This window comes from Ciona intestinalis, chromosome 9 (assembly GCF_000224145.3).
Source record: "Ciona intestinalis chromosome 9, KH, whole genome shotgun sequence".
Lineage (NCBI taxonomy): Eukaryota > Metazoa > Chordata > Ascidiacea > Phlebobranchia > Cionidae > Ciona > Ciona intestinalis.
Genome location: NC_020174.2, coordinates 886,850 through 913,166, shown reverse-complemented (window position 1 = coordinate 913,166; position 26,317 = coordinate 886,850). Strand labels below are relative to the sequence as shown.

Here is a 26,317-nt window from a genome sequence, read left to right as displayed (position 1 = left end):
CAGGAATCACCACCCAATAATATACATTATACACAAATCACCACCCAATAATATACATTATATAAAATCACCACCCAATAATATACATTATATAAAATCACCACCCAATAATATACATTATATAGAAAATCACCACCCAATAATATACATTATATAAAATCACCACCCAATAATATACACTATATAGAATCACCACCCAATAATATACATTATACAGAATCACCACCCAATAATATACACTATATAGAATCACAATATACATTATTTATATAAAATACCCAACTAACCTTTAAACATGGCATCGTATCCTCGTTTAAGAGGGTCGTGATCTTTAACCACTAGGTGGATTGCTTCAAGGAGAGAATGCTTCGCACTGGTAAAATAGAAATCATACAAAAATATAATAAAAGTAATAAACTCAGATAAGTTTAATAAAAGTTTGTGTTTTTTATTTTTTCTACGGCTGAAAATTTTTACAAACAATCAGTGGGTTGTTTGAGCAGTTGATAATTAGTGTTTTGCTCATATATGCCTTTCAATTACCATCAATACTTTGATCTAATAATAAAAATCGTTTTCAGTAAATAAATTCATTTTAGTAAAATCAAACTCCATCCTAATTTTGCAATATTTTTAAAAACCGTTCTCACATTTTTGATCTGGACGTGTCGCCGCTAGCAACGAGGTCGTCAAGGTTGAACGACCGCGACAACATTCGACTCGGGGAGCGAGCGAACTCTGGTCCGTTCTTTACCTCGTAATATTCAAGGAATAATTCCCAAGGATGCATGGGTTCTGTGGGGGATGATATGGGTTATCATATGTTAGTGGTTGTGGCTCATCTGGTATAAAAACGTAGTGTATATCTAACGTTTCGTTTGCCATACGATGAGACTTCATCAGGGAAAAGATTCCCGCCATATGGCAGACAAACGTTGGATATACACTACGTTTTTATACCAGATGAGCCACTAATATATTATTTATACTATGCCTGGTAGCAGAGTGAACAGAATATGGGTATTGTTGGTTGTATTGGTTTAAATAAGGATGGTCAATTAGTAAGGGGGGTATAAAACAGGGATTTTCTGGTTAGACAATTGCTCACTTATAAACAAAAGTCAAAATAGCCCATATTCAAGATATGACTCACATTTCAGACATTTTAACTTTTTTACATCACATTAAACAGTTTTAGTTTTTTAAACCGAAACTTATAAAATGAAGGTCATATTTATATATAGTAGAGTGGGGAAAGATGGGACACCATATCCAAATATCCTGATCGTGTTTTAAACAATTAACAACGGTTTGTGGAAGTCGTGAAGATACGGTTTTATAATTCATTGAATGTTTTTTGTTTACTAACCAAATGGAAAGAGAAAACTAAACGAAAAGGTGTCCCATCTTCCCCCACCCTACTATATATAATATATATATATCTATCATATGTGTATATATGGCATTACTAAACCATATATTAAGGGGTTAGTACATAGAGTTAATGTGATATTGTCTAAAAATATTTGGGCAGATTCTGGTTTTATTTATGTTTGTGTGGAGTAATTACTGGACGACAGCAATGTATTAGTTAGAGAACCTGTGCTTTTACATACAAAATTAACAAAACACTCACGTGAAGCATATTTGGTGTCCATACTTCTTGGTAGTAAACATGATATAGGAGATATAAGTGATGATCCATGCCCACCTATTGCATCATGTACTAAACCATTGCCCAATATATCAATGATAGCTGCGTATAATTCACCTCGTACAAGCTGTAGTAAAATATGGGTTTTAATTGCATTGTTGTTAGGATTCACATTATAATGGTTACAGGCAGTGGCGCAGCCAGGGGGGGTTTAGGATGTCGCGACCCCCCCCTCTTAAACCCCCCCAAGAAATTAATTAAAAAAAATTAACCCACCCCCCTTATTTTTTCAGGCTGCGCCACTGGTTACAGGATATTTTGCTAGAACTTAAAACTTGATTTAAATGCTATTTTAAACAACAGAGTAATAACTTCACACTAATCTTAAACTTCATTATGTTAAAAAGATTTAAGCATTAAAAATTTTAGTACTAAACCACAACTAATTCAAAGTTGTGATTCAGTACAAAAATTCAAAAATTCCTAGTGTTATCTCCCTTATAACCACATACCAATAAATCCTACATCCAACGGCAGCCAATTTATTGAAAATGTTTTTAAAGCCATCCCTTATTTTAAGTTTGAACAAAAATCTTCTCCTACCTGTGTTAACTCATCCGTGACAAGATTCAAGCGATCCGTGTCGTCCTCGTAACTTGAGACACTAGATGTCTCAGTCTCTGATTCTCCGTCGCATACACGTGCCTGATTGGCTGCCATGGATCTACAGAAATAATATATGTGATAAAAAATATGAAATGAGAAAAATTATTACTACAAAACTACACTGAACTAAAGAATACAAAGTTATTACTACAATAACACCATCCACTAATGGTGAATATTTAACTTTTATAAATGCAAGGAAAAGAGTAACAGTAATAAACACCAATCTAAGATAAATTTTCCATAGAAACTGTAGAGGAAATTTAAGGCAAAAATAACTTTTTAAAGGAACCAAACCTTCAAACAGTGGCATAAAAATATTACCACAGCGAAACCTTTTTACTTAATAATTCATCAATACATGAATACTATGCTAACATACAAATCAATACCAATATTCACATGATATGGACCTCACCGGACATGATTGACAGCTCGTTTTAAATTATCGATCAATGATTTTGTGTCCACTATTGTTTCTTCGGGCTGTGGGCGGCCTCCACAACCAAACTGTGCGATCGAGAACATCTGCGAATATATTTGTGAGGAGTGGGGGGACAAACTTAATTTATAAGGAGGTGATATTTGCGCTTATTATAACCATATAAGTGTTTTGTCTCTTTTTTTATAAGTTATAACAAAAGATAAAACACATTTAAAACCACACAGCAAAAATGGTATATTTTTGCCCAGTCCGCATTGGGTAGTCTACAAATGTATTTGTGAGTAGTGGTTGGAAGAACTGAGTATTATTGTGGGTATTTATTCTTATTGCAGCCACTTATGTTAGTGAGTATTTTTACACTCTGGCATTCAGATATTTTTATATGAATCCGTTAATTTATCAGTGTTAAGCCTTTGTTTAAAAAACTTTTCTCAAAAAAAAACAACATCAAAAATGCTGGGTATCTATTGCCTGGATGTCTGCTGCTCTTGTGGGGTCATAATGTGTCGTGATTGTTACACAACAATACTTATTGTGATGGATTAGAACATGAAAGTGTGAAGGACACTTAGGTGCTCTTATATAGACCATGCTATTTCCAGTTTCAACAAATGGCATACCTTTAACATATATATATATATTCTGCTTATAATATAATATCTAGCAGCTTATAATATCTTCTCTTTCTATATATATATTTATATGGGTGAATAAAGATAGTAACAATAACCTTTATATATTATAAGCAGAAAGCTACTGACAACACAATATTTAAGGGTTTAACTTGATATTGTTGCCACAATATTTGAATTTTTTAAAATAGGAAGCAATATGGAGGAATAGAGATAGTAACATTAACATATGTTTGATGCATTTCATGAGTTTAAAGTTACTTTTTTTCCGCCTGATAAATTTAATTATAAACTAATATTAAAAACTTCCAACAAAATAATGACGAGCAATCTTATTGGAAACTTTATTTACCCACAAAAAATCAGCTTTTGTTAGCTACAAGTGTAGTTAACATGTTTGGGGTTTAATTTAATTAATTACGTTGGCACCAAAGCAACCGGCGCTATTATTATATAACAAAGCCAATTGTTAGGTAACAATATAATTATAATGCTTAGTTAAAGTTGTGTAACATTATAGTGAATTTGTGGTAACATTATATATTGACTGACAAAACCTGCAATTCAACAGCCATTTTATAGATAATTTAAAATCGTATTGAACAGAATTTTTATTGTTGTTCAACAGCTTTTCAGTTTAATATTTTTAGTATTTCTTGTTTTTTTCAATATATACCTTTTTAGCTTTTTTACACTGTAATATATTTAGTTATAGTAATGTTGTAGCATTTAGTTATCCTGGTATAATATACAAAACATAGTAATATACTAATTTACATACAGTAAAAATGTATAGCAGATAATATACAAACATAAACAGTGACCTATATAAAAGAGTTTAAAATATAAACACAGTGAAATATGTGAAATAGTCTGTAATATAAACATTACATATGTTGCTTCTGTCAGGCATATTAGAATGAACATTACAGATTGTGAAATGGTGAAAATAGCAACCTGTATAATAGCCATAGCCCTTCTAACCAACACCATCGCTTGCCGACGTTCAGATTTTTTCCGATCTGACGTTTTATTACCAGTAGTGGGGTTGGGCACTGAACCAGAGGATTTCTCATCTAAATAAAATAAATAAGTTTGTAGCATCTGTCAATTTTGTAGCACCTTGGATATCAAGGTTATGGGCCAGTTGTGGCCTTAATCTCAGGTCTCTGGTGTGCTCACTGTAGGACTTCACCCATATAAAATATTATATTGTGCATATACAATGTTGGGGTAATGGCCCAACTCTGGCTTAAATCCCAGGTCCCCTAGTGCAGCTCGCTTAAGGACCTCTCCGATTTAGAATGTAATATGCATATACAATGTTAGGGTAATGGACCAACTCTGGTCTAAATCTTACGTTTCATGGCATGCTTCTCTAAAGGACGTCACCCATATAGCATAAAAGCAATATATCTGATGTTATACATATTATATTGATAGTTAAATTTACCTTCAGCTTCTTGTAAGAATTCAACAAATCGCTCAAGATCTTGAATCTGTGTTTGAAGATGGTCAACCAATCTCCCTTTGATCTTGGCAGGGTTTACTATCTGTAGGTTTGAAATACATTCATATTATTATAGTGCAGTCACTGTAGTGCTTATGGCGACCAAAAGTGATAAGAGCTATGATTTTAATATTTTTTATTGTGGGGTTACATTGTTACAGAAGTCCAGACCCCCCTTTCGATATTATTTAAAAAACTAACAATTAAAAATTATATCTATTTTTTTGCTTTTTTTGTTGTAAAATTAGAACCTCTTCTCTTAAAAAATAGTGAATCAGTCATATTAACGTTAGGTGTTTCCTATTATGTGCATTATTATTCATGTTAGTCAAGGTATGTTTTTATCCAACTTGTTACGTTTTATACACATTCATTTTCCAGGCAAAAACTTGCAGACGCTCTTTTTTAAATACCCGGATACACCCCTGGCTACTATCAAATACTAGATCCCATACTTATCACAGTAATAATAAACAAGGGTTGGAGTTCCATAAATTATTGATGGGCCAAAATCAATACTTGTGCATCGCATGGTGATTATAGGTGTGAAACATGTGGGGATCAATAAAACATTATTTTGTTTTGACCACATGTTGCCACATATGTAATTACATGGGCGTATTGTTTAGTGTTTAGGTACAAAAACACAGCTGCAAAACTAGTAATTAAATCAGTAAAAACCTTTTTTTTTGTTCACTGAAACTAAGGTATCGAGAAACATTTTTTAAAACCTCCAAAAATTTTGCATTTGTATTTGAAAGTTGGAACTTTATGTTTATATATATATATTGTATATATAAATATATATATAAACTTTTTCATTGATTTTCAAAACTAAAGTATTCAAACAGTTATAGATTTTCTCCCCACCTCAGCCACAGCTTCGTCCACTCTGTTTCTCAAGTCATCCACTGATGTGTGGGCAAAATCATCTTCATTTACTTGCAAGTTCAACTTTTGGGTCAACTGCTCCAACAAAGCTTGTTGCTTCTCCAGTTGGACAGATTGGGGAACGCTCCCTGCTCCCTGAAGTTGGGCGACAATTTTTGTAAGCACTTTGGTGGAAATTGTTATATGAATATTTTACTTTATTAAACAACACAATGGCCCTAACACAAAAAAACTGAATACACAGCAAACACAATACATTTAAACACACAATGTGCTTAAGAATACTTGGGTCGAAAGCCTATTCATAACTGAATCAACTAAACCAAGTTAAGTTAGTTTAAAACTAACCTGTTTAAAAGCAAAGGACTCAAAGTCATTAAGTTGAGCTTTCAACTCATTGATAATTATTTCGTGTTTTTCTTTTAACTCCTGAGTCATTGTCTTCCTCTCCTCGTCGCTGCTGGTGTTCTGGTGAAGAGAAACATGTTAAAGCTATGGTATTTATAAGTATAGCATTGATGGACGATGACCAAATTAGGTAATGCAACATCTAAATAATCTTTTAATGTACTCCTGTTTAAGGTTTAATACAAATATTCCACACACTGCATCACCATATACCAAAACAATTTCAGTTTTTTGAAATGTGAATGGCAAAACTAATTATAAGTAAAAGACCCCTTGTCTTAAGTGACCTCTCTAAAGTAGGAATATCAATGAATTAGTTTGATTTTATTTAAAGTATGTACATATTTACAAGTTTTAAAAAACAAATAAAAACAATTTTAATATGAAAATAGCTAGCCTAAATAAAAATATAGTAGGGTGGGAGAAGATGGGAGTACATAATATTTAAATATCCTATCCTAAAAGGTGTCCCAGTTTCCCCCACCCTACTATATTATATTTTCTTACTTCTGATGGTTGTGATTTGACGATCTGTTGGTCCACACATCCTTTGTGAGCAAACTCCTCCAATTCCTTAAGAAGATGATCTCTTTCTTCAGGGGACGACTCAGTAATTTGGTGGAGGCGAAACTGTATCTGTGAAAGGATGGTGAAGTAAGTCAGTGATTTGTAACAAAATCTTGAGTGAAACTGATAAAATGCAGTTACATTCATAGCATCAAACGCGAAAACTTTATTGATTAATGTGGTGAATACCACATAATTTGAATTGGAGGGTGGACATGCCACGTGAGGTAAATCTAATGTGATGCCAATGATTGTGTGTAGGGATGCACATTACAGAATTTCGAATCCATGAGATTCGAACCCTTTTGTATTCAAATCTAATTACAGGATTCAGTATTCTGTTTAATGACGTCATCACACATCATCTCATATACTATATTAACAATTTTTGAAACTTATTAATTTTGAAAAAAAAATTTGTGTTTGTGGGACTTTCGAGAGTAAACGTTTCGTAACGTCTTTTCATAGCCTGCTATACGTTTCATGACGCAAAAACTACCCAATGGTACAATTTTTGATCATTTTACAGCTCATGATCCAACAAAGCTGCTATGAAAGAGTCAATAAACTGAATTTTGTGGGTAAAAATATTTTTTCCTATAAATATAAAAAGATTCGAAATTCTAGATTCGAAATAAAGTATTCTAGGATATCCTAGAATACCTAATTATTCTGTAATGTGCATCCCTAATTGGGTGTGACACAAATTTACACCACATTGGGCAAGCTCAGGCCTAAACCGTAGGTATGCTTTGCTACAAGACTTCACCCATATATAATAATCTAACCTGAGCAAATCTAGTTGTAAGTGAGAAGAGTGAGGATGTGAGATGCTCCTTCTCTTCTTCAAGTTGAGCAACTCTGTTTTCTTCCTGCTTTTTTGGCTCCGTCATGATGGGAAGATCAGGGGAAGAGGAAGCACCTTAGAAGTACAAGAAGAAGATTAAAGATAAACTTTCATGCATAGACATAGATATCACGTTTTTAATTTTATCTTTTATTTTAGGGATGGAAAGGAGCAAATTCTGGGATGACATTCAGATTGCTAAAATATAGTTACACTCATGGTTGTAAAACATAGGGAACCTGCTTCATTAATGTGGTAAATGCAATATCCTGCCCCAGCTTGTTTGTTTAGACACCTAACAGCAGGGTAAAATCTGGGGTTAGTTACACCCATTGTTGTCAAAGATAGGGAACCTCATTTATCAATGTGGTGAATGTAGTAAATCCTGGCCCTGCTTGTTTTTTTCCATAAACAACTCACACGTGACAGCAGGTTAAATATGACTTGCTTCGGTATCTTACCTAATGGTGGCCACCGCTCATCAGGCAAAGATAGAAAGTCTTCACTTGATGAGAAATCCATTCCATTTATTAAAGGACAAAAGTTAAAGTTACACACAAGTTACCATCTTAAGCAAGTATCTGTTGATTAGAAATTAAATTAAAGTAAAATAATTGTAACAAAAACATGAAACCTTTAGTTGTGCATAGCAAAATGCAGGAGCCTACAGTACACATTATAACCGATTGTTTTGTGGGCAGTTTTTGTAATGTTTAAACTCTATATACTTAATAAGCATGTGGTGGCGGTAAAATACCTTTGATCTTACCTATTTCAATGTCTAACTACATTGTACCATGATTTACCCTTTGAACATTACAATTGATTAACATTTACTGTGTTCAATTCAACTTTAAACAAAAACTAATCACATACTTTGTGAATTAACAATGACAACATATATGCATAGAAACAGAATAATTGTGACATGATGCAGGAAATCTTATTTTATCTTATGTTTTAATGCATGGACATTTTTTATGAATCTTATTGTTGTCATCCTAAAAACGTAAGAATGTTGTAAAGCCATGAGATTGGCTAAACGGACTACTTGGTCTGTGAAATAAAATTTGGGAATGGAAGTCAATATCCCAGGTTTACAAAAAAAAACTTTAAAAGCCATTCAATGGCACTAATTAAGCTTTGTATATTGTAGCTTAAGAGGAATTATCTTCACAATTGGTGTGTGGCAAGATGGGCATTCACACTTGGAGTTTTTGACAAGTGAACTGGCAACACAATAATAACAATGAGCATGAATCTCACAGTTACTCGTGTGAGGCATTATAGGGACCTTGTTGCAGTATGAACATTTATCATAACAAGTTTTGTCGGCATCTTTTGAAACTTTTGGGTTGGTTTGATCAAAAAGCATTTTTTTCACGTAAGTTTTGACTTTTTCGGCATTTAAAAATGACAGGAATCGAACAGCTGTTTCAGCATATCCATGCCAGAGCAATTCACGACTAATGGTTGGGAAAGTTACGTCACGCTCTTGCGGGTTTGGCTGGTTATAAACTGTTCGCAAACCACACACACGGAGCAGCACAGAGTGATAGTCTCCTTTTCGCAAAAACCATAGAAAATTGAGCATCGTTGCGAAACTGAACACTTTTTGAATAAATTCAAACAAATTTGACTGGGCGAAAACAGAAAAACCTGCTTTTACAAGGTTTTCATATCCATACTTCAGAATTGTAACGGCTACCCATATTTTCAATATTTTTCGGGATTTTGTGTCGTATTTTAATCCCAGTAGCTTTTGTCCGATAGTTTGGTTTGATCTAATTAAGGTCTGATGTAACAGCAACGCAAACAACCCTGTACGTATACATGGCTCTAATTTTACAACGACCCCTTCAAACATCGTATACTTGAAACATTGGTGAAGTTGGTTGGAAAACTGCTGCATTAGAAAATCATCCAAACTTTGCATATCAAGCTGAGCAACTCGTAAAGCTGGCGGAAGAATCTCATTTTGTTCTGGTTTCTCCATTACGTATATTACTTTATTATCAATTTTGCAACAAAAAATACCTTTTTATGACGTAGTAACATTTTGAAGTACAACTTATTATAAGTTAATGCAATAAATTAAGTGTATTTTAAGAAGACTAGTTTTTACAAAAAAAATCTTCATTACAGAAAAATACATAGCTAAAAAAATTAATACACTTTCGCCTTACGTTTACTATTATTTTACTTTTACACAGTAGCTGCAACTGAACAATTAAACGGTATAAAAAGTCATGCAATGTGTATTTAAAAATATCATTTTTACGCAAATAACAAAACAAACTACCAGCAGCGCTAAAGTTTTGATCTGTAAACAAAATTTCCTGTTCATTTTATTCCGTATTTTATTTCCTTTTTTCTTTTGCTTTCATAGAAATCTTGTTGCATGACAAAACCAAAGTTAGTATAGGGGACCTTTGCAGCAGTTTGTGCCTCATAAAAAACCACCAACTTTTGATACAAAAAATAAACTTTTTAAAATAGTAGTTAGACACTAACCACTATAACCGGTAGAACTAAATCCCACATTGAACAACGCTATTTTAAAGTCACGGGACTATATACGGTTTAACTCTGTAAATACCCCTTATTTATTACCAATTAGAACGGAAGAAGAATAAAAACATGTCTGATTTAACCCCTCTCTAATATATTACAATGTACCCATCAGTGCTGTCTCGAATATCACCAAGGGTGTTCGCCTGTAGGACATCCGTGTTATTACGCCTGAACTTTTCCGAGGTTAAAAAAGTGTCATTAAAATAATAGGAAACATGGTTTGTGGCAAGCACGTAGGCACGCAAGTATAGTTGGGCTTGTTTTTGAAAGTGGTGATGTAATTGCTAACAGAGCACAACTTTGTTCAGGAAGTTGTTTTATAAATATGCCTAAATTGTTTCCGAAAGATTTTAGTTCAATTTTGGAATACACTATTTGGCATCGGTAATCTTGTGCGTGATTGCATTAAAGTTTAACAGGGTTGGTTAACTACATTGTTTGTTGTGGTAATTGTAGTTTAAATTACAATAAACAATGTTTGGAGACAACGGCAAACTCGTGCATTATACAATGTTACCAGCTCTGAGGATATTTAATCATATATATGGTAACTGGGTCGGGTGAGGTGGGACACCTTTACCGCATAATATCCAAAACAATTAACAACAATCTACAGGAGACATGAGTATATACGGTTTTATAATTCTTTGACTTTTGAAAATAGAATGAAAGGTTGTTCCATCTCCCCCCGACCCTTCACTAATCACTCCGCTAAAACTTTTAATGGATTTCTGATCAACGAATGTAAATATTTGTTATAAGAACTTCCGTCCCTCTTACACCTCGCCCTCTTGCCATAATGTTTGTACGACTGATAAAAGTCTCTCGCACGCCAAAGTAGTGACAGCTTGTGTACATCATCGAACTTTATCCGAATATATAACCCTGCCGCTTGTAAAGTCCAACTGTCGCTTTGGGTGGCGAATGTGCTGTTCTTATAAACCCCATTTCAAATTTAAACAGTCTATACTCTGTTTTTGTTGGACTTAAATAAACACACAGATTAATTCCCACCTGTTTTATATATGCAATGTTTTTTTTTCCAATTTTTGCTACCGTAAATTTAGATCGTACAGCGTAACGGCTTGGCCGTGTATTGTCTACCCAACGTTTATTCAATCGTTGTTTGTCTGGTTTGACATAAGCATCCTGCTAATGTTGAATTGAATATTCCATCAGCAGCTCACGGCTTCACGCACCAGAGCCAAAAAAAAGAAAGAAATGCGAAACTTAGGTTTCGGTTGAAGTAGTAATACACAACCAGGAAAACGAATGAATCTGTATCCTGAGATTTTATTTACAGCGTTATAAAATATGCGGCATACATCGTTTTGTTGATTGGTTTCCCATTAGACAACCTGTTTTTTTTTCTCTTCGAATACAGTAACGAAGATCCGATTTAGTTAAAAATAGTGAAGAGGAAGGAATTGGCGGGAAAACGACAGTTGTTACAAAATATAGAACAGGTTAGGATATACTTTGTCGCATAAAATGCGTGAATTGCGAATTTCAGCGCTTTCTTATTTTCGTCTTAATGCAAAGTTTTGTTTTATGTTGCCTTTGTTATAAAAGGAAAGGTAAATGAGAAAGGCACCAAAAAATTGCATACAGTTCACAAAACTGTACTTGATATGCGGTTGTGTTTTTTTTGTAGTGTGTTATATAAAGTCGACGTTGTTTAACCTTACTGCTCGTATAATGCTAAAGAGTTGTTGTGCCATGTGATTATATTTATCTTTAAAAACGTTTATTTTAAATGTATTAGTGAATCATTGTCAAAAGGTGATATAACCCTTAAAAGCTTTCAGTTTTGTGGATTTTAGACGGCTTTTCTACCACAAGAATAATGACTTTGCAGCATGTCATTTGTTATCTCCTGTTCCACAGGTTTGGTATACTTGATGAATCAAAGTAACTTCCTTTATCCTCGCGTGGCAGGAAAACAACATTTGCTATAACACGGATGTTCATACATCTAATTAATACAAGTTACCATGTCTGTTACTAGGGCTGTGGAAAAGTTAACGGTTAACCGGTTAACCGGTTAAAACTGAACGGTTAACGGTTAAACAAAAATAGGGAAAATCCACAGCCCTAGCTGTTACTATAGTTTAAAACTGTTTATCGTATACACTTGACATATTTTGGGATATATAGGTTAAGTTTTAAATACTAAAATATACGCTCTAATCCGCGGTTCAGTACTGTTTTGTTTGTTTCTTGGGCCGTTTGGTCGCCAAGCGCCATTTAATAACTACAGTACAGTGAGCATATACGATTAGAATACGCTGAATGGAATTTAACGTAAATCCGTCATAGCGGGAAAACGATTGTTATTATACATAGCATGATTAAATGCAATCAACATTACAATGCATGTAAAGGAACTCGGTGACAAGGAACCACGCGCATAAGCATTACAAAACATCCTGATTGTGTTTTCTTACAACGGACTATGGGATCCGTGTGAATACGCCTTTATAATTCTTTGAATATTCTTTGTTTACTACCGAATAATAATAATAATACCTTTTATTTGTCTCTTTGATTACGGTAGCGAAGATTTGGAAATATTTTAAACGCAAAGACAGGATATAGTTGGAAGAAAATAAGCGTGGTCGCTATACACCCAACGGACAATGCCGGGACGAGAAAATTGAATAAAGGTGTGCCATTTCCCCCACCTCTATAGTTCAGTATTTCGTATACACCTTAGCTATACAAGTCCGATAAACACGTAAACTTATACGTGACTAATGCGTTTCGCTGCTATGTTAGTATAGTAGGGTTTGGGAAGAGTATACGGTACACCATTTTATTCTGTTTCCCGGCTTATTTGGTAGTAAACAAAAATATTCAAAAAATTATAAAACTGCATTTTCGCAACTGTTATAAACGATCAGGATTTTTAGATATTATGTACTTAAGGTCGCCCGTCTTCTTCCCACCATATACTATACATTAAGATTAAGCTGCATTTACGTTTTATTGTGGAATTTTTAACAAACTTTCTACTAATAATAAGTATTCTACAAAGCTTTAGAAGTTCAGAACATAAGGTTCGCCCGGCGCCGTGGCGTAGTGGTTAGCGCACCTGCCTCTAACCCATAATGGGTTCAAGGCTCGTCGCTGCTATCATTGTGGGCGTATGCGTCCTTGAGCAAGACATCTAACGGCAATTGCTCCAACCCAGTGGTCACTAATGGGTTGTCCAAATTATCAGCCAAACATGAAAATGAAATCAAATATCCAAAAAAAAATAATCACCCACAAAGTAACATACTTGGTAACTCGTAAGCTGGCGCGAGGTGTACACCCGTGTTATAACGACTGTCGTTTTCCGGCCACGCGAGGATAAAGTAAGTTACATTCATTCATTCAAGGTTTCAAATTTATGTTTGTATTTGTTAAATAGAAGGCACAAATTGACGTTTATTAAAAATGCTCGTTTAGAATCGTGAGGGTATATGGTTACATTCCGAAATATTATTTGTTCACTAACAAATGGAATGATAAAAGAGAATAAAAACATCATGGACTATCTTAGTAAAACCTATGTATATTCTTCTTTTCCCACCTTTTTTGTTATTGCAACGAAACATACTCATATATAATCTATGTTATAAAGACATGATGTTACTTTTATGCTAGTAAAAATTGATTGAATTACAGCTGATATTATTTTATAAATTATGTTACTGAGAATGAATTTAAGAAGTAGGAGACTCGCTGGTACAGCTATACTGGGTTTCTTTATATTTGGATTTTGTTACATGTTTGAAGCCAGTCTTGTGGAAATCTTGGGCGTGAGACCAATTCATCATAAAGTTGTCTCACGTGAGATATTGTTTCGTGATTCGCAAACTTATGAAGAACCAGCAATGCTGACGTTGGATGACATTTTCATAACCGTGAAAACGAGCAAGCAGTTTCATTGCAGTAGACTTGGTGTTATTGTAAGCACTTGGTTTGCTGAAGCTAAAAATCAAACATACTTTATAACTGATGGCGCCGATGCGGAATTAAACCATACCACTAACGGTCATGTTGTACCATCAAAGTGCGCCACTGACCATTCATTAAGTGCTCTTAGTTGTAAATTAGGCGTCGAGTACGATACGTTCATGAAGAGTGACAAAAAGTGGTGGTGTCGCTTCGACGATGATAATTACGTGAACGTGAAACTTCTTGTTAAGTTTCTAAGAGAATTTAACTGGAAAAATGATTTGTATATTGGACGTAGAAGTCGCACAGAGCCATTCAAGGGAAACTTTCACGGTGAACCAGTCGATATTTTCTTTACTACCGGAGGTGCCGGTGTTTGCATTTCTTCTCCTCTTGCGAATAAAATGAAACCGTGGGCCGCATCGGGTGAATTTCTACGCACCTCCCAAGCCCTGGGCCATTCAGATGACTGTACAGTCGGATTCATCATTATTAACCGGTTGAAAGTGAATCTAACCGAATCGATTCTCTTCCACTCGCACATGGAGCTTCTGTCAGATATTCCCATCACGACTTTCCGGGAGCAAATTACATTCAGTCATCGTGGGAAAAACATCATCAACATTACACCAAACAACACGGACACTCCTGTATTTGATTTCAAATCAGATCCCACAAGATTTTTGTCTCTACATTGTCATATTCATCCTGCTTACCAAATTTGCAAACAGGCAACCAGCAGTAAAGTTTAGAACGAGTATAGAGTGTTGGATTTTGAAACCAGAACTATGGTTGGTTCAGATGCTGACAAAACAATTGTAAAGCAATCTATAGATTTTATGTCTCGCAATTAATGGAATGTTGTTCTATACCGGATTATTCATTGAGATTCAAGGTTGGCTAAAAATATCAACAATTAATAGATTGTGTAGCCTACTCCCGTATTTTGTGGTAACGGGTCATTCGAGGGCTACGACCAACATTCATTGGCACACACATGCCGCAGTGCATTGTCATTTATAGCATATGTATATGGTAGAAACTTTAGCTGTATACCCGCCCAGCGTAAATTGTGTAATCGACTAATGTTTAGTAGGGTGGGGAAGATAGGAAACCTTTTCATTCTATTTTCTCGTCCCATTTGATAGTAAACAAAAAACATTCAAAGAATTATAAAACTGTATCCTCGCGACTCCCATCGACCGTTGTTAATTGTTTAAAACACGATCAGGATGTTTGGATATCATGTGCTAAAGGTGTCCCATCTCCCCCCACTCCACTATATGTATGTAAAAAATTATAGCTGTAACCGCGCAGCATAAATTGTGTAATCAACTAATGTTTAGTAGGGTGGAGGAAGATAGTGACACCTTATTAGCACATAATATCTATTTTCTTCATGCTTATATCTCAGTGTTTTTTACAAAACTAAAACTAGTTTTATGAGACAAAATCAAACTGTACGAAATATTCAAGGTTGTTTTATGAAGCTGTAAAACTAGTTTAATCGTTCGCACAGGCAAACTAAAAAAATTTATTGGATTTACTATGATTTAGCGAGCATTAAAAAATAGCACTTTACTATTTCGCATTTTTTTATCTGTTCAAAGTATACTGTTTTATTTTGCATATTTTTTTAATATTTAAAAACAGTAATCAGCTTGACGGGCGTTCTATAAAGTCGTGATAATACTGTCGAATAATTCTGTAACCTTATTTTCCTGATTATCATTAAATGGGAGTCCGTAAAAATAAAATTAAAAAAAAGCCTCGTCTGACAAAGTGTCCCATCTTCCCCCACCCTACTATATGTTCTTTGTCCACTACCAATATGGGAAAAGAATATAGAATGAAAAAGGTGTCCCATCTTTCCCCACCCTACCATTATAAGGGACCAACCATTTGGACAAAACTTTGTTAAAACTGTATATGTACGCACACTGTATATTTGTATTATGCACTACATACCCCCTTTGCTGTATAAAGTAGAATAAAATTAAAAGTATATCGTATAGCTTGTGGAAGAATGGGACTTATTTTTATTTTTTTTTTTTCCGGTCCACATTTGTCAGTAATCAACGAATTTAACCAAATGATGTAACCGCAAGCTTATATTATGATACTACGTTTATCTTTGATAGCTTTTAAATAAGCACCCTGATAAATGATGTATATGTGATGTCACATGTCATAATATACAAGCCAAGTAAAAATAAGTGCACATTTGTAGCAAAACTTTATATATATAAACCACGCATAACAGAGCGCAAGAAAAAACACCAGTTTTGTAGTGCATATATATATTTGCCTGGGTAATATAAGGTTTTTGGCGCTCTTATAGAAGCTCAAAGGTCCTGTTTGGTTGGGTCTTAATTAAATAGGCAACGTGTGCCTGAGTAATATATACCAAGGTCCGATTTGGTTGGGTTTTGATTAAATAGTCAACAGCTCGTTTTTATCGCATGTTACGAGATAAACTTATTTGAACAACGGAGACCTTGGAAACAATATGTTCTGCGGTTTCAGTTTAAATGTGAATTGGTGTACCTTAGAATCATACAGCCTTTGTATGTAAAGTTAGGCTGTATTGTTCCTTTGTCATCGTTTTCCCTTTTCAACTTTGAAAAAGTATTTTAGAAAACCCTTTGTTTACCTCTATTTCTTAAGGCGGTTCATTCAATAACGGATTTTTTGAATATTAACGATGGGTATTCATTGTATAGAAATCTATGAATGAACAATGAGAACAACACAAGCTATATAGGTATTTTACTAATATTCAAAATTTTCATTTGTATATACAGATTTAACCCAAGTTATAGAGAACCCCGTCAGGAAAGGCAACGCCAACATACCATTGAATTCGTTATAACGGTGACAATTTGTAAAACTATATTACACAAAAAAGACCTTAGATATATACACAAAATGATTAATGTCTCCAAAAATAAAAAAATATCACTAAAAAATATTTCACAAAAAAATGTATCGGGTTCACTTGAGAATGTGTGACTAATTGGTTAAAAAACTAAAGGTCCAATGGCGCAGATCAAAGTCGTGTAAACACCGAGTAGTCCAACTGCCGTTGTCGCTGAAATCTGGTTCCCCTAGAAAACTGGTTCCCACAGGCTACCAATAGTAGAGTGGGGGAAGATGGGACACCTTTAGCACATATTATCCAAACATTCTGCGATTGTATTTTAAACAATTGGCATTGGTTTATGGAAGTCGTGAGGATACGGTTTTCTATTTCTTTGAATATTCTTTGTTTATTACCTAATGGAACGAGAAAATGAAGATAAAAGGTGTCCCATCTTCCCCCACCCTACTCTATAACTTATTTTATGGTGAATCTAGAACTCTGTTTCCGACTAAAAATAACAGTTGTTGGATGCGACATACTTCATAAGTTTATGTTTAAGGATTTATCTTTTTAATAGAAATTTAAGCTGTATTTATAACTTAAATTATACATTATGACGTATAACCAGTGACCACTACCGTTAACACGTCATCAACAACGAAAAAGGGCGACAAAACCTACATTTTCACATTAAATAAAATAAACTGTATAGGAATCATGAATATGATTCGTTCGGAACCAGGTTTAAAAAATTCTGATAAAATGTACTGTGTCTACGCATTTGCAGTAGCCAATGGGAACCAGATTTCCGCGACACCGTCTTTATGTGTTCAAAATAGAGCAAAAGTGGTGACTTTGGCTATTGGTTTAAACGAACTTTTTAGGTTTTGTTTGTGTTTTCATTTTGTGGGAGGGTGTAAAACAGCTTTTATTTACCTTACCAAACATTTTTTAGATACCGAAAACAAATAGCACATGATTTTTCAACCTTTAAATTTGTTTTTAGGCTTAAGTTTTTCTGTAATTTACCGAAAAACAGACATTTTCCCCACACCCACTGTGTTATTTTGGACCAAAATTGCCGTTCAATTTTTGGTACGTAACAATGGGTTAGTCTACTCAGTATTTTTAAGGCTCTGCCGTAGATCAACGCGCAGATAAGAGAGGCCACTCGTAATTCGTTTGCTTAGATCTGTGCGACTGGAACTTCAATGTTGAAATAAATTGATTTTAGCTCCCCGTTTTAACGAGTTGTCGGAGAAACTCTTTGTGCAGCACTGTAGATTCCCGCCGAATTTGTTGGGGGATTTTTTTGCTTGGGTTACTGAACTAACTAACTAAAGAAGTTACACGACTTATTTTTTATCTTATCTGTTTATTTTAAAGTTTTACCATGATGGACTTTGTACAACACGGGTTTCAAATCACAAGTCAATCTGTTAAAACATCAAGTAGTAGCTACCCGCTTAAGGAGGAAGGTAATAAGTTTATGCGTTTATTCTTAAGGGCTTGGCTTCGTTTTAATATTTATTAATCGGTTTTGAATTAGGTGAAAAATGTAACTTATTTACTCTGCGTGGCCGGAAACAAATTATACAGCGGGTATCAGGGAGACGTAAGAAACATTTTGAGACCAAAATTTTCGCTGGTCACCAGCAGCAGTATTACCCAAACACCCAACCCATAAAGGCCCAATAGGTTGGAGCAATAACAGTAAAGTTTCTTGTCCAAGAACACACGCACAAACAGTGGTAGCAGCTGGAGCCGGAGGAAGACACGCTAGTAAGTAACCACTTCGTATTGGCGTTGACATGTTATCTTTTTTTTTAGATTTCCATGAAGAAAGCTCTCTTGTATATTCACCACCAAGTCCAATATTAAGCATCAAGGGGAAAGAAAAAGTAACCAAAACTAAAATGCGCCAAAGGCATAAAACAGATACAGCGTTTTCTTCATTATTTAAAGCAGTTCCTCAAATTAAGGAACATTTTATCGTGGAGCGACAAATTGGATGCGGTAAGTTGTCATTGTTGGGGAAATTTATTGGACTAGATAAAAGTGTTTAATAGAAAACTTTAATTTTGGACTTTGGTGGACTTTCTGTTTAACTATTCTGTTATACATGGGTGAGGCCATACAGCGAGGCACGTCATGAGACTAGGGATTTAGGTCAGAGTTGGCCGATTACCTAAACATGTAAGGTTCTGTGACAACTAGATTTTTTTTCAGGAACATTTAGTAATGTGTATTTGGCCAAGTTAAAGAACACACATGATACAAACCCTGCTCTATTTGCTCTCAAACACATATTCTCTACTTCTCACCCAAAACGAATTGAAAACGAAATTAAATGCTTGAATGACATCGGGTAAGCTGTTGTTTTATTAACTACTAGTTTAATTGATGTTAAACTCTATACATTGTCATGGGGTTAGGTTTTTATTCCAGCGATTCGGTTTCACAGTATTCTGTTTTGTTTTTTGAAACTTTGGTGGTACCTTTAAATTCAACAATAAGTTTTCTATATACAAAAGGTTTTTTCATTGTATGCCACTTTACTATAATTACTTTACTATTTGGTGGTACTTTTAAATTGTATTCAACGTCTATATATAAATATATAAAATGTTCCATATACAAAGCATCTATATACAAAAATTTTTTTCATTGTATGCCACTTTACTATAAAGTCGGCCCCATCTTTATTAATAATGTTTAACACATTATATAACAGAGGTGAACTACATGTGGTAGGAGTGGAGGGGTGTATAAGAAACAACGGTGAAGTTGTAATTATAATGCCCTATATCGCCCATGATAAGTTCACTGTAAGTATATTCAATGATAAATATACAAAAGTGTTTCTTTCATATATTTATCTAGTTGCATAAATGTCAATACCATTGCTGTTTAATAGACATTGTTGTTTTAGATGGTATTGGATGTAAACCGTGTAATGTTAAATGTTATCATTAGGGGTAATTTTTAAAACAGCGGTGATATCATATGTTTTGGCAGACAAGTTTAACATCCCAAAATAAACATTACCCATTTAAGTGTCTGTCTAGTTACAAACAAACAAGAAACAAGCAAAGTCAGGGTATATTGCATTCACCACATTAATCAATGAGGTTCCTTATGTTTTACAACTATGGGGGTAACTGTATTTTAACAATGTCACCCCAGCTTTTACCCTGCTGCTTGGTGTCTGTACAAACAAGCAGAGCAAAAGTAGTTTGTATTCACCACATTAATCAATGAGGTTCCTTATGTTTTACAACTATGGGGGTAACTGTATTTTAACAATGTCACCCCAGCTTTTACCCTGCTGCTTGGTGTCTGTACAAACAAGCAGAGCAAAAGTAGTTTGTATTCACCACATTAATCAATGAGGTTTCCTATGTTTGATAACTATGAGTTTAACTGCCTTTTAAAAATGTCATTTAATTTCTGCTTCTCAGGAGTTACTGAATGAATTATCATTAGATGAAGTACGAGATTACATGCGCAAGTTACTTGAGTCTTTATTGAGGGTCCATCAGTTCAATGTAATACACAGAGATGTAAAACCAAATAATTTTCTCTATGATCGAAAAACTAAAAGGTTTGTATATTATTTGTACCTTCATTTCTGTTACTATCATAGGTGTCCAACTAGTCTACATGCAGATAGAGCAGTGATAGGTAGTCACTTAAACAATATGAAATGAATTTCAACCTATTAGTTGTAATGTTTAGCGATTAATATGGCCCAGAGTGTCTTGACCAAATGTACATTACAAACCCAATAATAGCAGTGACAAGCCTTGAACCCCAAACCCCTGGCCCTGACCTATAGGTGTGACTGTGAGGCAGATGTGCTTTTTTGATAGAGCAGGTTGCCACGGGTGTTATAATTCTCTCAAAGGGGGCACTAATCATGAAAAGTTGAAAACACTAGTACAGGTTTATTTTATGACAACTCATTCTAGCCCCATATAGGGGGTATGTGGGATATGATAATTATGAATGTTATTTTAAACTGACTTAACTTCAGGTGTGGATTGGTTGATTTTGGTCTTGCACAAGAATTGAAGACAATAAACAAAAACACTCGACGGAACAGTTTGCCAAATGTTGAAGCTTCTAAGAAACACACCCCACCCAACCCTAAAAGAAGATGTCTTGCTGAAATCCAACAAAGTCACCTCAGTGGGCGCAATATTTCAATACATCAACCTTCCAAAACACGGGTGTTACAACACTCTAAAAGCCACAGCAGTATAACTAATTGTTCGCCAAAGACTTTGACCTTGCAACAAAAAGTTCGATACCTTTCGCTAACTTCACCAAATGAAGTTAGATCATCGTTATCAAGCAAAAAAAGATCATTCGCCAACCTTAAAGCTTCTAAAAATACTGGGTCTAATGTTTCAAACAGCAACCCTGAAAAATCATGCAGTTGTTTTGGAAAACTGAGTGTATGCAAGCTATGTTTAGCCAGGTGAGGTTATTTATCATTAATAAATTATACGTACATTATTTATTTCCTATTATCTGATGAAAAGTTTAACTTAATATGGACTGGGATTTATACTGCTTGAATATTCAATTGAAACCTTTGCCACCAGGTTTACATTTAAACTGGGGCACTCATTCTAATGTGTGACTTTCCTTAACTTTGATGCATATTAACATATGGGGTATTTTGCTGGTATGAGAACATTAGCGGTTAGTCATAAAGCTGGTTGTTCTTAAATCACAAGACAAATCATGATCTGGTGCTACGAAAACGTAACCAACAAAAATCAAGTCTAACCACTAGTAGTAATAGAGATATATATTTCGCCTAAATGGCATCGTCAGTCTCTTATTCAAATAGATTCTATATATTTCTCTATTACTACTAGTGGTTGGACTTGATTTTTGTTGGTTACGATTTCATAGCACCAGATCATTACTGTATTTCACTATACAAGAATCGTTCAACTATATGAACATCAGACCAGGGTCAGATTGGCGGAATTTATTGTAAGACAAGACAAATCCATCTTTTATATTGGTTTGAAATACCTAAATGGTTGGTAACATATTTACTTTTCAAACCAGACCTTCTCCAGTCGCACCACGAGCCGGTACTTCAGGTTTCCGGCCACCGGAGGTGCTGTTGAAATATCAAAACCAAACAACAGGTGAGAAGAAGTTTATCATAGTGTCTGATTTCTTATGTGCGTACGATGTGCTTAATCAACTTTTTCTGTAATCGATGCGAACCATGTAATAACAAATAACTTGAGAACCAGAGATTTAGATCAGAATTGGCTCATTACCCCGACATCCAGGGTGCTTCAAACTTATTAATGACCGCTGGATTTGACCATTGTCTGTTGTCTTTTCTTGTCCAAGAACACATTTGCCCACAATTGTAGCAACGCAGGGCATCAAACTCTTTCTTTCAGTTCCGGCCTTATGGCAAAGTGGTTATCGCGCCTGCCTGTGACTAATAGGTAATGGGTTCAAGGCTTGTCGCTGTTACCATTCGGCGAATGTGTCCTTGGGCAAGACACTTAACAGCAATTGCTCCAACCTAGTGGTCACTAATGGGTTGTCCAAATTATCAGTCATATATAAAAAAGGCAAAAATCCCCCCAAAATAATCACCCACAAAGTAACATACTGGGTAACTCGTAAGCTGGCACAAGGTGTATAAACACCCGTGTTTTATACCAACTGTCGCTTTTTACCACGTGAAGATAAAGTAAGTTACATTCATTATGATGCAAGCTCCTAACCACGGAGACATGGAGTCCAAACTTGACAAAATAAACTTATATTACAATTACGTTCTGATCACAGCTGTTGACATCTGGTCTGCTGGTGTGATCTTCTTATCTTTACTAAGTGGCAGATGTCCTTTCTTCCGTCCCTCTGATGATGTGGACTCACTTGCACAACTAACTCTTATCTTTGGGAGCAAGAAGATGACAGATGTTGCAAGAATCTGTGGTAACTTGGAATAATTGTGTTTAAAACATAGTTTTAGCTGTATACGTGTTTTACTGCTTTTTTCTCTAATTTTAGTTTAATCTTTAACTTCCGATAATTCAATGACAATTAAATAATGAAGTTAAATTAAAAGTTCATGGTTGTGTTTCTTAACCTTTATTGAGTGAGTGGCCCCCTTACACAAACACTAAATATCATGCTTCCTGCTCTAGTAATAAGATAACATAGATTTGTTTTATTATATCAAGGTTGGCAAAAGTGGTCCATCTACCCTAATAATGAACTCGTTGCAATACCTTATATCTAGATTATATATATGTGTCGTCACTAATTGTTCCAATTACCAAATCCAACTTAAACAATCTCCAGGCCGAACCTTTACTTGCTCCAACAATTTCCCAGGATACGATTTGAAGGGGATTGTCGTCAGTTTGCGGGATCAAAATAATGACGGTAAATATGACATAGTTGAAATAACAAAGGGCACTAGTGAAGAATCCTTCGGTACATAGCAGAATAGGCTGGTGGAAAGTGTTGGTGGTTGGTAGTTAGGGGGTTAGGTGTTGATGGTTATAGGGGTTAGTGGTTATAGTAGTTAGGGGTTAGCAAATAAGGTGGGGGAGATTCTTTACTAGCACCTATTAAAGTTTTCAATTATGAGTTGGTTCAGACTTACAGTGTAACCGAAAAATAGGAGATATAAAAAAAATCACCAACCAAGTTAAATATGGGATAACTCATAAGCGAACATGAGGTGTGTGAAACAGAACAGCTTCGTATAACAGCCTTCGTTTAAACGTGTTATGATGACTTTCACACTGTAAAGATAAATAAGTTTTTTAAATAAAACAAAATAAGAATATTTTTTATTGATTTCTTCTTCAGGTCCAAGTCTTAGACCTTTGCCAAAACTACGGTCACCTTTAAAAGGTCAAAGATCACCCTCAAAAGTTCAGAGGTCACCTTTGAAAGTTGAAAGGTCATCTGAAGGTCAAAGGTCATCGCTAAAGGTCACAGATATCCCGGACACAGCCTTCACGCTGCTAACCTCCATGCTTGATTGTAACCCCCACACCAGATACACGGCACTCCAATGTCTCAATCATGAATTTTTCTTTACAACTTCGTAAACTCACAAATATCAAAACAAAGTTGGAAAATTTTAATTAAAAAACATGATTTTATAAAACTCTCTTTTTATAAATGGTAAGAGAAAATGATTTTATAGAATTTTTAGTTCTATTTAGTTGAAAAAATACCGATTTTATATTATTTAGGTGTTTAATGTTTTTTTATTATAGTGCTTTGTTTTTGTGTTGAATATTTGTAGTATATGCACACTGCCACGCAGTAATAAACCAAATCTGGTTTATCTCCTAAATCTCATACCCTCTAGTTCTCAGCCCATGCCTTATAGAACTTCACCCTTTATGAAATAGAATACTCACTACCAAGTTGTTAACTGCCATTTTAATTTAATGATATATTGAACTGCTTTTACTTCTATCTTGTCTTTTTATGAAAACTGCCAACGTTTTAGAGACATTTTATTAATTCTTGCGTCGCTGTTGAGTTGTTGCATATTTTATGAAGATGTTTTTATTAAACAAGCAAGTGTGAAATATTATTCTTGTGAATTGCTTTGATAAATCAAGGTAATGTATTTGCATAGATTGAATGTGAATATGCCAATTGTGATTTATATTTATGGCTTGCATCGACCCAAACGCGCATAGGGCCTCATAGAAAAATACGTACCCGTAGACGTCATACCACTTCAGCCATGAAGCGGAAAATAATTTATTTTAATATTATATTTTAGTTTGGAAGAATACAAGTTATAAATGAATGTATGAAACTTACTTTATCCTCGCGTGACAGGAAAACGACAGTCGTTATAAAACGGCTGCATTATACACCTCGTGCCAGTGTTTATGTACCTCATATATAACTGCACAAAATAGGCTGATCATACCTACTTTATTGAAAAGCTTCTAAAAAAGATTAAAATAACCTCGTAGTTAATTTGGCTGGCTTTGGTGGAAAGCCACTGCGGTACGACAAGCCCCCAGCCAATGGTAGTTGGTCACTCGTAAGTAGGCACGAGTTGTTTAAAAAGCGGACACGAGATGTACGACTGCCGTTGCCCCGTCAAGTAAGGATAAATTTTAATTATTACGCTAAAACTCCTTCCGCGAGTTGGCGCAAGAGTGTCATTTACTGCGTAAACTGCAGCTGACTATTTTATGAATGATCGCATCGTTACAATACACGTGGACGTGTGGGAACTCATGTTGGACAGCTTGGCATGATGGGTGATCGTCTATTGAACACATTCACTTCCAAGTTTTGTGATATGGTTTTGTTTACAGGTTGGGTGTATGCGGTTATATTACTTTAACTCTATATAGTTTTATTCATACATCCCATACTCAATATCAATGTGCTGCATTGGTTTTAGGTAAATTCATACGCCCCATGCTCACTATCAAGTTGTGCAGCACGTTTATTTGGTATTTTAAACTTTTTCCGACACCTTTGAGTCACAGTGTATATTAATGCACTCGCGCTACCTTAAGCCCGGTGTTGAGATATGCCTATGATCTTAAATATGAATGAATGTAACTTTTATCTCACCTCAAGCACGCTTACGAGTTACCACACATATAAACTTATTTTATAAACGTCAAAATCTCTGATTATACCCCTATGTTTTGCAGTGAGTGTTTTGGTTAAAAAACAATCGATAAAAATCGTGTCAGGATTACAGGTTCGGGAATTGATGATTCTGTTTGTTCTGCGCGACCAGGTATTCCCGATGCTTGCATTGTCCGTCGCGATTGCGGAACACGCTGTTGTTACGTCACAATTGTAAAACTCGCGCTGGATGTCCGATTTGTGGTTGCTTCTGTGACGCGATAATCTCTATTTGTGACGTCGCATTTCCTTTCGCCGCCGAAAACAAACAAACGGCGTGATGGGCCGCGAATTATTTTAGAGAGAGCTTTTTCGATTAAAGCGAGCGATTCGCGAAGCCGTAAGAAGCATTGTTTCTCGGGCAGGCTAGACGCGATGGCGCCGACCGCGATTCGGCAATAAAGAACGCGAGAGAACGCCAAACAATTCGCGAATCGAAGATAAATAGGGGGAGGTGGCAAGAAACCGAGTTACTGAGAGATACGGTGGGACCCAAGACATGGCGGCGCCTGTGCCGCTCCTGTCGGGAGAATAAAAGAAACAAAGAAATGATGCGGAGTGGGCGGGTGTAGGTAACAGCTGGTGGCGGGGAGGGACGGGGTGCAAACACGGCGAGAAAATTCGGTTCTTGAC

At 35.2% G+C, this 26,317-nt stretch overlaps 3 protein-coding genes and 1 pseudogene across 4 annotated transcripts in view; 2 read left to right on the top strand and 2 right to left on the bottom strand.

The window, feature by feature from the left end:
- The window catches only part of LOC100185106 (RUN domain-containing protein 1), a 10,838-nt gene extending 2,635 nt beyond the window's left edge, over window positions 1-8,203 (bottom strand). Inside the window, exons 1-12 of the mRNA XM_002122337.5 lie at window positions 8,082-8,203; window positions 7,562-7,695; window positions 6,714-6,842; window positions 6,147-6,266; window positions 5,778-5,933; window positions 4,851-4,950; window positions 4,355-4,473; window positions 2,739-2,848; window positions 2,258-2,378; window positions 1,637-1,781; window positions 651-795; window positions 288-373 (exon numbers count right to left, since the gene is read on the bottom strand). Of these exons, the coding sequence (XP_002122373.3) occupies window positions 288-373; window positions 651-795; window positions 1,637-1,781; window positions 2,258-2,378; window positions 2,739-2,848; window positions 4,355-4,473; window positions 4,851-4,950; window positions 5,778-5,933; window positions 6,147-6,266; window positions 6,714-6,842; window positions 7,562-7,695; window positions 8,082-8,142 (1,426 nt within the window). The 5' untranslated portion in view covers window positions 8,143-8,203. The remainder of the gene's footprint in view (window positions 1-287; window positions 374-650; window positions 796-1,636; window positions 1,782-2,257; window positions 2,379-2,738; window positions 2,849-4,354; window positions 4,474-4,850; window positions 4,951-5,777; window positions 5,934-6,146; window positions 6,267-6,713; window positions 6,843-7,561; window positions 7,696-8,081) is intronic.
- On the bottom strand, window positions 8,202-9,946 carry LOC100181926 (peroxisome biogenesis factor 2). The gene has a single exon (XM_002127384.4). It carries the CDS (start codon window positions 9,614-9,616, stop codon window positions 8,753-8,755), a length of 864 nt encoding a protein of 287 aa, XP_002127420.1. The 5' UTR covers window positions 9,617-9,946; the 3' UTR covers window positions 8,202-8,752.
- A 2,282-nt stretch (window positions 9,947-12,228) lies between these two features.
- On the top strand, window positions 12,229-15,607 carry LOC100182744 (annotated as a pseudogene). The gene has a single exon (XR_717370.3). The product of XR_717370.3 is annotated as a beta-1,3-N-acetylglucosaminyltransferase lunatic fringe pseudogene (transcript).
- A 2,694-nt stretch (window positions 15,608-18,301) lies between these two features.
- On the top strand, window positions 18,302-24,614 carry LOC100179604 (cell division cycle 7-related protein kinase-like). The gene is made up of 10 exons (XM_002127455.4): window positions 18,302-18,480; window positions 18,833-19,018; window positions 19,232-19,370; window positions 19,737-19,830; window positions 20,464-20,606; window positions 21,039-21,485; window positions 22,091-22,173; window positions 22,838-22,987; window positions 23,357-23,440; window positions 23,873-24,614. Exons 1-10 carry the CDS (start codon window positions 18,396-18,398, stop codon window positions 24,115-24,117), a joined length of 1,656 nt encoding a protein of 551 aa, XP_002127491.1. The 5' UTR covers window positions 18,302-18,395; the 3' UTR covers window positions 24,118-24,614.
- Window positions 24,615-26,317: the final 1,703 nt, after the last annotated feature.

What these genes read in the sequence shown, in the direction of transcription:
- LOC100179604 (XM_002127455.4), top strand. Translation starts at nt 18,396, where the DNA reads ATGATGGACTTTGTACAACACGGGTTTCAAATCACAAGTCAATCTGTT. An exon ending in AAATGCTTGAATGACATCGG is followed by an intron (nt 19,371 to 19,736) that starts GTAAGCTGTTGT and finishes ATTATATAACAG; the next exon opens with AGGTGAACTACATGTGGTAG. An exon ending in AGATGTTGCAAGAATCTGTG is followed by an intron (nt 22,988 to 23,356) that starts GTAACTTGGAAT and finishes AACAATCTCCAG; the next exon opens with GCCGAACCTTTACTTGCTCC.
- LOC100181926 (XM_002127384.4), bottom strand. Translation starts at nt 9,616, where the DNA reads ATGGAGAAACCAGAACAAAATGAGATTCTTCCGCCAGCTTTACGAGTT.